The sequence below is a fragment of the Corvus hawaiiensis genome, chromosome 15 (assembly GCF_020740725.1).
Source record: "Corvus hawaiiensis isolate bCorHaw1 chromosome 15, bCorHaw1.pri.cur, whole genome shotgun sequence".
Lineage (NCBI taxonomy): Eukaryota > Metazoa > Chordata > Aves > Passeriformes > Corvidae > Corvus > Corvus hawaiiensis.
In genome coordinates, this window is record NC_063227.1 from 2,597,812 (window position 1) to 2,611,228 (window position 13,417).

The window sequence follows — 13,417 nt, forward strand, 5'->3', positions numbered from 1 at the left end:
CTCGTTCCTTACCGGGCCCTTTCCAGCTGCGGGGCTGGTGCGGAGCTGCTTTGTGGTAGCGTGTCCCGCACCCCAATTTCCTGAGGAGCTCAGAGCCAGCCCTTACCTGGCAGGAGCTCCGTGTCCTCTTACCCGGCAGCCTGTTTGGGCCCGGCCGGCGGTCCCAGCGCACCCCGCAGCCCCGGCCCCACGACACATCCCCGACCCCACGGCACATCCCCCATCCCACCGCACATCCCCCATCCCACCGCACATCCCCGATCCCACGACACATCCCCCATCCCACGGCACATCTCCGATCCCACCGCACATCCCCGATCCCACGGCACATCCCCGGTCCCACGGCACATCCCCGGTCCCACGGCACATCCCCGATCCCACGGCACATCCCCCATCCCACGGCACATCCCCCATCCCACCGCACATCCCCCATCCCACGGCACATCCCCGATCCCACCGCACATCCCCGATCCCACGGCACATCCCCCATCCCACGGCACATCCCCGATCCCACGGCACATCCCCGGTCCCACCGCACATCCCCGATCCCACGACACATCCCCGATCCCACCGCACATCCCCGATCCCACGGCACATCCCCCATCCCACGGCACATCCCCGATCCCACGGCACATCCCCCATCCCACGGCACATCCCCGGTCCCACGGCACATCCCCGATCCCACGGCACATCCCCGGTCCCACCGCACATCCCCGATCCCACGGCACATCCCCCATCCCACGGCACATCCCCGATCCCACGGCACATCCCCGGTCCCACGGCACATCCCCCATCCCACGGCACATCCCCGGTCCCACGGCACATCCCCGGTCCCACCGCACATCCCCGATCCCACAGCACGTGCACCGCGCGCTCCCGCGGCCCCTCCGCTCCCGCCGCGCGCGCGCTCCCGCCGGCCGCGGTGACGTGGCGGGCGCCGATTGGCGGGCGCCGGGCGGGGCGTGGCAGCAAGCACCGCCCCCCGGGCCCCTCAGAGCGCGGCCATGGCGTACGGCGGCCTCGCGGTGCCCATCATCGTCATGAGCGTGTTCTGGGGGGTGGTCGGCGGCGTCCTGCCCTGGCTTGTACCCAAGGGGCCGAACCGCGGGTGAGTGACCGGGGAGCGGCGGGCACCGGCCACCTTCCCCTCCGTCCCCCGCGGGTGTGGGGGGAGGCCCCGGCGGAAGCGGCCCCGGAGCCCTGAGGCGCCCCGAGGTTGCCCGGCCCCGCCGCCGAGGCCCCGCAGCGCCGAGCCCGGGGCCGCCGCAGCCCCGCGGGCTCCCGGCGCAGCGCTGGCGCAGCGCGGACGAGCCTGGGCCCGGCCGAGGTGCAGCGGAGCAGCCGCCCCTGGGGCCGCCAGAGCCGGGCGGTGTCCCCGCGCCTCCGAGCCCCTCACGGGTTTGGGTTTCCCCTGCGGCCCTGGCACAGGGTGCCCACAGAAGCTGTGGCTGCCCCCGGATCCCTGGAAGTGTCCAAGGCCAGGTTGGACGGGGCTTGGAGCCACCTGGGCTAGTGGAAGGTGTCCCTGCCCATGGCAGGGGGGTGGAACGAGATGAGGTTTAAGGTCTTTTCCAACCCAAACCATTCTGTGAAACCTCTGCGGACAGAACGTCCTGTGTCAAGGTGGTTCATTGTCAGGCGATATTTGAGCAACAACTTCCTCTTTCTTTCCTTACTTGACCTTTCCTAACTTACTCCACCATCCTCTGGTTTCACACTGGGTGAGACTGGAGAGGTTGCTGTGGTGGACCTCAGTTCTGGGTTAGATGTGTGCTGGTGCCCTTGTGGCTGAGGACAACAGCAGCGCTTCTAAGCAGAGGTTTTTCCTGCAGTGGTTGTGGCTGCTCAGATTAAAAAAGCAGACAAGTTTTTGTCTTTCTCTTTTCTCTAGGAGATAATGGCTTCTTAATCTCTCTTCCTCTCTCTGACACTCCCTCTACTCCACAGGTACCAACTGTCTTTTCTGTCAGTTCTTTATCTAAACCCTCAATATTCCTCAAGCTCTAATATTTCCTGCCTCACTTTCAAACATAATGGGTGTTTTATGCCTGGAAACTTGCCTGTCCTCAGAAATACCTTGGAAATATGGCTTCCAGGCATGGAAGTGTGGGAATTCTGTGGGTCACCAATAGATGTCCTGTCATTATTCCAAAATGTGATTGTTTAACAAGTGTGAGTAGTGCATTGCTGTGCTGCAGCAATACCTGGTAGTCTGTTCACCTCTCATCTTCTTGAGAAAAATACCCAAAAATCCTCTATGCAAAGCCTGTTCCTGAATAGGCTTGTTCTTTTCCTAACAAAAGAAGTTAGTGCAAACTTTTAACTGCCCTAAGAATTCACATTGCTTAGGTTAAAACTCCCAGTCAGTGGCTGTGGGACTCCCTGGAAGAGCTGCTGAAGCTTGATTGCTGGCTTTGTAGCATTCCTTTGGAAGTTGACAAAGTGCATGTGTATTGGTAGATGAAAAATACTGGATGTTATTCTTGTTGACCTACCATGAGGTTTTGTTACACAGTTGGGGGAGGAAATACATAGAGGGAAATGCCTTTTTATAATTTAAAAAGGAAAAACCACTCCACTTTGCCACTGAGTTCCACAAGCTGCAGAGATGCCTGATAGAAAATCCCATTTCTTCTCCTCCCATTTCAAGCCCATCTGTATGTGTGTAGCTGCAGTTTTACCATTTTCAGTTTCAAGAGCTTGGTTCTTCCTTCTTTTCAGCTTTCCTGTGGTTTCTGACATTGTTGTGTTTCACCAAGAAAGGAAAATCTTCCAGTACAGCTGATTTCACATGGCTTGTTTGAGATGTTATTTTGTATTCCGTTTGTAAACCCCTCATTCATTATATAAAATTAAAAGTGATAATTTGACACTAAAGCTTTCTTTGAGTAGAATTCTGAAAATGGGGAAAGTGTTTATTGTGTCCATCCAGCCTCAGTGGTTCACTTACATGAAGGACACTGCACCAGATTTTGCTCCTGTTCCCAGTGATTTTGTTAAATACAGCTGTGAACTGTTTGGCAGAGCTGTGTCAGTCCTGCAGATCTGAGCCTCTGCAGTTTACTCAGCTGGAAGAAGCCAGAACATTCATGTTGAGTCATCTTTCATATGATCAAAGTTAAACTTGTTCTTGTTTGCTGTGGGTTTTTTTCCCTGTGTATCTTGTGGTCAGTCACAACACCACACCTGATCAGCTGTTTCTCCTTCCTCTTGGCAGTGTTATCAACACAATGCTGGTGACCTGTGCTGTTTGCTGCTACCTGTTGTAAGTACAAACAATGTCCTGCCTCTTAAGCAAGGCCCACTGCTGTTGCAATCACAGGTTCCTTTTTTATAGCCTCAGAACAGTTAGAAGCTTTTTGGATGTGTCACAGTGATTTAGACATGCTATTCTTTGACAGCTCTTAAAATTCTGAGTTCTAAAGACCTTCAGTGTGCTGAAGAAAACGTTTTCCCATTGGAAAATACTGAATTAAAAGGAACCTGAATTCCTCTTATACTCTGACACATCACTGTGAGCTGTCCTCTGCATGGACTTGCTATTCCTCCTCTCCAGTTCGCTGCCTCGTTTGCTCACAAGTATAATGATAGTTGGTCAGTTCTAAGATTTTCCTGCTTCTTACACTTTTTTTGCCTCCTTCTTTCTACTTTACATTTAATTCTGAGGTAATTCTAATTCTAACCCACTGAACAGTTTTCTTTAAGATTCTTTGAATACATTCTGGTAGAGTGGTGGGTGGAAAAACTTCTGCATGGTGGTTTTTTTAGTGAGACTTTGATATATTAAGATTATTTCTGTTTAAATGCACAGTATATTTTGAGGCTGCCTCCTTTCTGTAGGAGATTTAGTAGCAATAACAAAGTGACTTGTTGAGAGCTCTTCATATAATGGTTTTTATCAGGATTCAAGCCAGCTGTAGCTGGAGGCTGCAAGACAAAGCTTGCTTGTATTTTTCTCTCTCTCTTTTTAAAGACTATAGAGACTTGTAAAAAAAAAAAAAAGTGCTGTGAAGAAATAACTTTGAAAGAATTTGTTATGGAGAGTAAAGTGGTAAAAATCTGGTTTGATCTTAAGGGTCAACTTGTAATAAAAATTATTATTTAGAGTTCCATTTGGACCTGAGTAGTATTTGTCCTTTCTTGAACGATTTAGGCATTAGTTATGCTAATCAAAGGAATTGAAAATGAATATTTAGAGAAATGCATCTCAGTTTTGACATGTTCCAGGAGAGGCCTGTTGGGTTAGACTGTGGTACAACTTAAACAGGCTTGGTTTAGGTTAGTAATGTGATATTCAAGGTTAATACAGGTTTATACTTTTAAAAAATCTATTTCTATTCAGAGTATTTGGTATGTGAACTCCTAAGAATTCACTCTTGCTTAACTGTAAAAGTCCAGCAAACTTGGTTCTGTTTTGTATCCGTGGAAGTTATTAAATTAAAGTTTTGCCGAGTGGATATAGAAATTTGAGAAGAGCTTTGCAGTGCAAGCAGCTTGAATTTGGGATGGAAATTTGGGAATCTCAGTGCTATGAAGGTCTCCTTGCCCCGCACATGAAGTGTGTAGCAGCCCAGTCTCATAATAGGTCCCAAATGTTTGGCTAAGAAAGGGCAGCTTTTTTGGTGATTCTTACTGGCTTGCTGCATTTATGTTACAGAGAGTTGGGTGTTTTTTAATTAGGAGGAGGGTTGAGCTTTGTTTTGGTTTTGTTTAAATTTAAAGTTCTTGCTTGGGTTTTTTCTACAGAAATAATGTCCCACTCTTCTAAACGCCTTGAAGCTTAGGGTTTGGTGTCTTTATTGTTTGAAAGTCAGTTTTTCTTGAAGTAGAGGCCATGTGGCATCTGCAGCATCCTCTGGATTATTATATGAAATGTATTTGTTGTAGAATTTCTTAACTTCTAGCTGACTTCTGGGAATTCTTCAAATGTAAAGTGGTATTTCACTTGTAAGTTTAGTTGATTTTTTGTGTAAACAGACCCATTATAAACCCTATTGTCATTAACATGTTTTATAATCTGCTCTTGCATGTCCTGGGGGTAGTTTTGTGGGCTCTAACTTGTTTTCTGAATTTCCTTTGGCTTTTTGCAGTTATACATTGAAAAAAGAGAAGCAGCAAAATCTTAGGATGTTTTCAACCATCAGTAATTGTACCCAACCACATAAACTGCATTTGTAGTGTCTGCTTGCCAGAATGCAACAAAAAGCAGATTTTTCGCCTCGTGTTCCAAGATAGAACTTGCCTCATCACACAGTCTTTCTTTTTTTATTTGTTCATTTATTCTGTATAAAACTGTAGAACAGCCCTGGTTGGAAAGGACCTCGGAAGATCTGGTCCAACCTTTTTTCCTCTGTTTTATCCGAACATATGGAAGTTTGTTCTTGTATCCTTCTCCTTTTGGGGGAGGAGGCATTGAAAACATTTCGGACCTTAATTTTGGGTGATTAACGAAGGAGACTAATTTTTCATGCCGGTCTTGAAGGAAGCCCAAAGAATCGTGTCTGAGGGTTCTTTGCTGGATATGTTAGGATTAAAATCATTTCTGCTGTCCCAGGTATTGGTGTGTCCTTAGCAGGTGGCTGCTGCTGTTCTGTGCTCCTCTGTAGAGCTGTTTAGTCTCTGCTAGACCTGCTGTCATACCTATGAGTTACCTTTCCAGTTGAAAATAGGGAAAAAACAATTTCCTGTCTTCATTAAATACAACTTGATTGACAAATTGATTTTCACTGAACTGAAGTCAGTCACATTTCAACTTAAAGCTGTTTCTTCTATATTTAGATTTAGCAGTGATAATTTTGAATAACCTTATTGATTACATGGGATTCATTTGGTTGTTCTATGGAAGATATTTGCATGAGTAGGTGCCTAATTTGTGTACAGATCCTGTACCCAGCAGCCTTCCCAGGAACCTCATAAAATATCAGGCAAAGTCTAAGGAGATACTGCAGAAATTAGAGGTTACACCATACTGTGAGGTTCTGCCAGAGTATAAATCTATTTTGCTGTGCACAAAGCAGTTCCTGAACAGTGCCATCATGTCCTAACAGAGGACAGGGTGCTTGGTAAATCATATTATTTGCTACTGATTCTAACAGGATTAAAATATGGATACCTAAATTGACATTTAAGCAGAGATAGCAGGGCCTTAATTTGTAACACAAGCACAGACAGATGGCAGTTGTGGTGGGAAGACCTTTTAAAAAATCTTTCTGGTACAACAGAAGGGACTTTAATTTCCTTGTCTGAGCTGGGTAATTAACAGTAACTGTTCTAAGTGGGATCTGGTAGAATTTGAGGACCAGTGGGTGGCTCGAATGCCATACCTGCATTTAGCAACTCTGGAACATTGCATCTTGGATACAGAGGTTTGCTTTACTCTGAATGCTGCATCTTGTTTGGTGGTGTCATGCTGGATTATTGTATAAAGCAGCATCACTTAAGCAAAACATGGGAAAAGCTTTTTCATGACTTACCTTGAATGCAAGGCAGTCGTAGCCTAACAACTGCTTTAAATTCCTCAGCCCTCGCAGAGCAGGGAGGAGGAATGTGCTGCTGCCCTAATGCCACCCTGGCTCAGAGCTCGGGTATCCAGCATGGCCCCAACAAATGCCTTTTGAAAACTCCACACTGCTTTTCCCAAAGCCTGGTTACATAGGTTGAGATTCTAACTGTGCTCCCAGCTCATTTATTTCACAGCCGTGCTGGGCCTGAGCTTGGGAAGCAGCGAGAGGTGAGAGATTCGTGCGTGGAGTTCCTTCCTGCTCTGCAGTGACAAAAGGAATAATGTGCTTTAACAGGCTTTTAGTGTTCTACCCTCCTCCCACTTGTGTTACTTCAGGATGCTGGAGGCAGATGGCACAGTGCTCTGGCACCTTTGGATCTGTCTGTTGGATCTGAAAATTAACCCTCACGAAAGAAATTCCGTAATCATTTCAAGAGCTGATGTGCTTTTCCCTTAAGTAGATTTAACACCATGATTAATATGGTCTCAAAAGACATTGTTGTCACTGCTTTGGACAGCAAAGTAGAAACGTGTCAACCTAAAGGTTGTTGGCTGCTCTCAGCGATGCCTTGCTGATGTTTTAATTCCTTTGTAGAGCCTGCTACGTGTTCCAAGGTTTGTGTGACTGATGGACTGCTGCAGGCTCAGCTCCTTGTTTTAGCTGGTGTTCTACCCCGTGCAAAACTGAAAGAGGCATTACAAAGAAATATTGGGAAATTTTAAGAGGATTGATGTGTTTTCTTTAAGTCTGACCCGCATCTTTCGCCCGTGGCTGTTCCAGGCGTTTTGCAGCCGACCTGCACTTGGTTTGCTGGTCAGAGCATCAAGGTTTGTGTGGAATTTTCCATGACTGCCTAAGCACTCTGATGCATTTGTGGCAGCTCCCATTACAAAGCTGCTCTGCTTTTTCTCCTCCTTACAAAGCATTCTAGAAATAGCAGACAGATGAGCCAGTGTGTTCACTAAATGTGTTTATATAGTTAGTATTTAACATAAATTTAAATCCATGGAAGCATCCATTGCTTTTTCTGACTCTTGTAACATTTACAAAGCAAATATATCTTTTAACAGTGGAATATTTATTTCTGTTTAGCTTTCCTGGATATTTTCCACAAACTACATTCCTCTTGTTCTCAGTTCTGGCTATAGCTTCTGCAGTGTTAGTTTGTGCTCTGCTCCAGTGACAAGGCTGCTGTGCTGATGATCTGGGGTTTGTATCATATTGGGGTTGTTCTTGTGAGGTTGTTTTTTGCTGGTTTTTTTTTGGTGTTCCTGTAGCATTGTACCCTTTTGCTTCAGCTCCTGTTTCTTGACCTCTGTGCCAGGTTTAAATTCACTTTTATTCAGTCTCTGAAAAATATACCATGTCTACAAAGGCAGGTTGTCATACACTGAAAAGCAAACGAGAGAGAGGATGTTTCTCAGAGGTTGTTGTTTAAAGGATGCTTCAAAGGCACTGAAAAAAGGTCTGTCTCTTTTATGTTTCCATCTTCTGAGCCCCCAAATACCTGAGTCTCATGTGTCTTAAAACACTTTCCTGTCAAAAGAGAAGTATGAAGGAAATGCTATCAGGTGGTTTTGTGTTGCTTTCAATTGAACAGGACAATCTATTTCAGTTACAGAATGATTTGGTGCCATAACTTCATTGCTGGTGGCTGGTCCTTGTGTATGAGCTTGACTAGAATTTTTATTTGATCCTAGACCTTCCTGAAATAGCCTTTTCTTCTCTGATAGTCCTCATGCTTTGGACAACCTTTCCTTTGTCACAAGCTCTGTCATTTGCCTGATGTTGTCTCTGTTGGTTTGGGGGGTTGTCTTGCAGTTGGCTGATTGCAATTCTGGCTCAACTCAACCCTCTCTTTGGGCCGCAGTTAAGCAATGAAACAATCTGGTATCTTAGATATCACTGGCCTTAAGGATGTCTGTGCTGTGCTGCAGTTCATTGACTAGGTGAGTATGCTCAGATTTAATGATCTATTCGGTGTGTTAAAGCTTCAGGAGACATTGAGCAGTAGTGTGAGCAGTGTGCTCAAACTACTGCAGCTCTTTTGTAGGAGAAATCTGTCTTTCTGTAGGCTGCAACAAAACATTTTGGATGTTAGTCTTGACTGGATATGTGAAAAGCTTGAACTGAATTATTTATTGACAGTATTTTTCTTTCTATCCTGTCATGTGGTGCTGTGTTCAGGGATTTATAAGGAGAACAAAATATTTCTTCCAAAAAAAAAAGTAATTGGACTGGGGTGTTTTTAATAGCTAACATAAGTGGATTTCCTGATCTTTACCAATTGTTAAACCTCTCCTCAAGCCTGCTACCATTTCACCTAAGACCTGCCCTGCTTTCCAAGGCAGCACAGAGTTGGCCTCATTCATTTGGGAAGTTGGAGTGGGAACTGCCATTAGAAGGAATGTTCTTTATCTCTTGTCAATACATTGCACTAGCCCCGAGCTCACAGCTTGATGGTTTATTTTGTTTTTAATGACAGCCTGTGTGCAGCTTTAATCCCAGGTGAGCCTGGTGGTTGCTGTCTGGGCAGTGCTGCTGGAATGTGGTTCTTGCAGTTCCTGGGCTTTTTGACAGGGCCAGCAAAAATAAAGCGTTGTACTAAAAGTACCTTGATGCTGTTGGGCTTGTCCAGGAGGGCAGCGTTTGGAATTGAAGGTTCAAATGAAGGAAATGTGGAAACAAGCACCCACGATTATAGTTTTTTAGCTTGTAACTGAATAATTAAACACAGGTTTTTTTGTCCTTGTACAACGCAGTCTTGGTTCAGCGCAGCAGGCAGTGACAGTTGATGTTATAGCTCTGTTAAATGCTTTCTGTGAAGTGTCCTGGACATTTGCTCCCCAGTTTCAGAGAAGGCTTCATGTGAACTGGGATGTTGTCAGACTGCAGCCCATGTGTGTGTCTGTAGCTCCTTTTAAGCACCAAGCAGAAGCTAAAGGTAGACTTGGCCCTGTTTCAACTCCAGGCCTGTAATTAGCTAAGTCAGTCAAGCAGAATTTCCTCGGAGCATTTTCACTGCTTGGGTGCTAACATATAATTAGTTAGCTAAAACAGAGAACAGCGTGTTTTGGTAATGGGCACCCAGATCCCTGAATCCCATAGGATGATTCAGTTGCCTGAGATCTGAAACTGAAATGGAGTTATCTGGACATAAAAATTGGGCTTCATGGTCTGCATGTTGAAGCCAGCAAGGACAGGCAGGAGGTGAGACACAACCTCTGGACTCCTGCTAACAGAATCAGGCCTTTCCCCTTCCATTTCAGTGAAGGATTTTCCAGAGAACTGGAGTTAAATTCATACCAAAGCAGAGAGGGAACTTGTATGTTTGAAGATGACTGCAGAATTTGTGAGGAGCTGTCATTCTTAAACTTACTGATGGAGTGTTTAAGCCCTGCATAGCACGTGTTGTGTTACATGAAGGAGTTTGTTTTAAGCTTTCATCTGATTTCATTGGCTTGATTTCCGAATAAAATTAAGATTCTTGTCCCTGAAAAAGAATTATTTAAGAAAGTAAAAGCATATAATAATCCTCAAATATCTGTTCTTTGTTGTTTGAAATGGGCTGTCACAGGTCACAGCACTCCAGTCTTGTTTGAGTGCTGTTGCAGGGCTGAGGGAGGTGCTCTGTGTCCTGTCCCTGCTCCTATGGAGTTTCTGACTAGACAGGAGCTGTGAGCGAGATTCCATCTGATAACAGTTGGGATATCTCTCTGACACTGCATGGATTCCCATCAGTGTAGCAACCAGTTATTTCTGGATTTTGAGATGTGCTTTTCCAGCATTCAAGGAACATGTACTATACTTGTTTCTGCCTCCTGTTCCTTTCAGTTGAGGTTTGGGTGGATTAGTATGGAAAATGCAAAGAGAATGAAGTGCTAACTCCCAAAGTGGAAAGATCCTTAAAAATAAGGATGATTTAAGCAAACCCATTTTACTTTACCAACTGAGCAAGCTGAAAATGCTCCAGTGAGCTCCTCGTGTTCTGCTGAGGAGCTCTGCGTATGCTGACTTGATTGATCTGTGCCAAATTACACAAGTTTGCTCTGTGTTTTCAGGCAGTCTCCCTCCCATCCAAGGGATGATTTTAGAGTAATTCATTTGATACTTCACCAAGTTAATAGCTTGGATGGCAGCGTGTAAGAGCACACAAAGCTCTGTAGCCGTGGTAAATCCGGGCTGTGGACTCTTCCAAACTGTGATCCAACACCGCCTTTTCTCCTTTACTCAGTGAATTCACAGTCTGTGTTCTCAGAGCAGGAACTGTCTTTGTGCAAGTCCAAGAAGGGCTGTTATCCAGCTCACTGGATGGCGTTAGAGCAGTGAAAACATTTGAGGGAAATAGTTGTTCTACCAGCTTATAATGTAACTAAAACTACTTGCAGTAACTTCAGAAATGAAACTGCCAAGAAAACATCCACACAGATGAATTATCTCCAGTTCTTGACCATTGCTCAGTGCGTTTGTGGAATGGAAATAGCTGTGGTTAACAGCCAGGCTTTCAATTAGCAAACTGTCTCCATGGAAAGGAATAATAAAGTTGCCTCTTGCTTTGCAGGTGAAGAAGAGATGAAAAACTGCACTGACCCAAAGGTGCCCTTTCCGTAGCTGTTGGATGCGAAGCCTGGCAGTAATGCCTTAACCTTTCTAACGTTCTTCAAGTGGCTTCTTCAAAGTCCTGTATTTTTTCCTACTATACCATTTAACAGTGTGCCTAATGCAATTTATACTCCTCTTTGGTACTGTCAATTTTTGACTGTTAACTCCAGATGTGATGAAAATTTCTATTTTTACGGGTCGTGGAATCACATTTCCTGTTCATTTTATCTGTAATAACACTTTCTGTTTGCAGGTCTTAGGTTGTCTGTCATTGTGCTGTTCACCCCTGTTCTGTTTGCACTGGACAAAAATGTGTGCAATAAACTGTGAGGAGAGGAGAAACAGTGCTACCATGTGCTGATGGCAATTTTTTTTTTTTCCAAATGAATTGTATTCTTGAGAAATCTGGCCTTAAATTTCTCATGTCTGGAAATAAAACTAATCTTTTGCTTGATACAAAATGTTCTCGTGCCGTGTTTAACTGTTACTTTTCTGTGGGTTTAATCCCATACTTGGAGTTGAGCTGAGGAAATTTAGGTGATGTGGATAAATTGTAATTAAGTTAAATAGTGGGAATAGATGGGCAGCTTGTTGCTTGTATCAAGACCTCATAGTGATTTTGACAGGAGGCTGATTTCCTCCCTGGCACATTTGAAGGATATTTATAGGAGCAAATGGCTTGAATTGAACAGCAAACATTACAGTTGTTTTGTACTGACCTGACACTTGCATGTGGAATTGCAGACCTGGGAATGCACATGACAACGTGGGCAAGAGGTTCCTGAGGCTCCTCAGTGTCAGCCGAGTCTGTGGGGTTGGGGATGGATCTCGTCAGTTGTTTGCTGAGGAGTAGCTTCAAAGCATGTAAATGCTGCTTCCTGAATGCTTCCTTACCTCATGTCCAGATAAATTACAATTATTCCCTTTATTGTTATGCCCAAGGACATAATAGAATGGTTAATATTTTATTTGCTTTTCCCTCTTGGATAGCACCATTAACTTGTTCAGTGGGCCAGCACTCATTACTACACAGGAAATTCCAAGATCCTGACATGTAACTTGCAGTGATCCAAAACTGGACAGTGTGAATTGCAAAAGAAGGAAGAATGTGCCCGTTATTACAAATAAGCATAACAGCTGTTGGGACTGGAATAGTGGATTTTTTTATGTTACTGTCTAAGAGCTGCATTTTACCATGCAAGATGCTGTACACAGTCATGTTACACAGTCTGTACCAAATAATTCCTAGGAAAATTGAAACCAAGTGATCACATAAAAACTTAAGGTTGTTGTTTGACTTTTGTGGAGAATGAGATATGTTGACATTGTATGAGGAGGGGAAGAGAAATACTTCAAGACATTGTTGACAGATTTGAGATTTTAAGATAGGTTGATCTGCTTGTCATATTTACCCTAAAGTGAACTATCCCAGAAGAAAACAATCAGTGACAAACAGTGCTGTTAGTTTATTGTGTTACCACTGTCTTTAACAAGCTTTCTATTCTAGGTTCTAAGCTCTCACTTGCTCTAGAAGAGAGAAGTAACCCAGAGTTCCCATGGGGTCTCACTGGTGCTGAATTTAATGGAAAGAGCTATTCCACGCCAAGAAGCCACAGAGTCATTCAAACTTAGGTGCTTCCCAGAAAGAAATTCCCCTTTTTCAGCATGGTTAATATTTCCTCTGAAGCAGATGCCAGGTGGTGGCATGACTGAAGAAGCTGAAATAATAATGGATTGTGTCTGTTCTGTAGATGATGTATGACTTTCTCTCTGCATGGTGGTTGTGGAATGGTCTGCTCCACGTGTGCCAGGAATTAACACTGCTTGGGATAATTTCTTTTTTTGCATGACTGCAGGAAATGAGAACAGAGGGATTCAGCCACTGGTGTTTAACAAACAATGCAGGTACCAGAGCCTTTATCATGCACTAGTCTTTGTTTTCTGACAGCAGAAGAGAACACGGAATGTTCAAGTAATAAAGAAAGAAATTTGTGCTTGAAATGGAAAACCTGTGCCTGTGGTGAAAGATATTTGGGTAAAAAAAAATAGGAAATTGAAGGAAACAGACTCCGCAGTCAAGTTGTGAAGACTTTTAAGTCATAAACTCTGGCAATGTGCAGAGTGAGAATTTAGGTCAGGGTCATTTCAAATGCTTTTTTCTGCTTTTGTTCGTATTGTTTAGGAAATTCTAATATTTGCATCTCTGCCCCTCACAAGAAATTGTTCTGGAGCGTTTATGGAAGTTTACTTTTCCTCTAGTGGGAATCATGGAACCATTTTACTCCTGTGAAGGGCTGAGTTGTCAGAGGTGG

General features: G+C 44.4%; 1 protein-coding gene across 1 annotated transcript; it reads left to right on the forward strand.

The window, feature by feature from the left end:
- Positions 1 to 964: 964 nt before the first annotated feature.
- Positions 965 to 11,566, forward strand: ATP6V0E1 (ATPase H+ transporting V0 subunit e1). The gene is made up of 4 exons (XM_048320030.1): positions 965 to 1,108; positions 3,218 to 3,265; positions 8,325 to 8,452; positions 11,065 to 11,566. The coding sequence occupies exons 1-3, from the start codon at positions 1,005 to 1,007 to the stop codon at positions 8,416 to 8,418; spliced, it is 246 nt and encodes an 81-aa protein (XP_048175987.1). The 5' UTR covers positions 965 to 1,004; the 3' UTR covers positions 8,419 to 8,452; positions 11,065 to 11,566.
- The last annotated feature ends 1,851 nt before the right edge of the window (positions 11,567 to 13,417 follow it).

Excerpts from the sequence above, each read along its gene's own strand:
- ATP6V0E1 (XM_048320030.1), top strand. The coding sequence starts at position 1,005 with ATGGCGTACGGCGGCCTCGCGGTGCCCATCATCGTCATGAGCGTGTTC. Across the intron at positions 1,109-3,217 it reads CCCAAGGGGCCGAACCGCGG|TGTTATCAACACAATGCTGG; the intron begins GTGAGTGACCGG and ends TCCTCTTGGCAG. Across the intron at positions 3,266-8,324 it reads GCTGTTTGCTGCTACCTGTT|TTGGCTGATTGCAATTCTGG; the intron begins GTAAGTACAAAC and ends GTTGTCTTGCAG.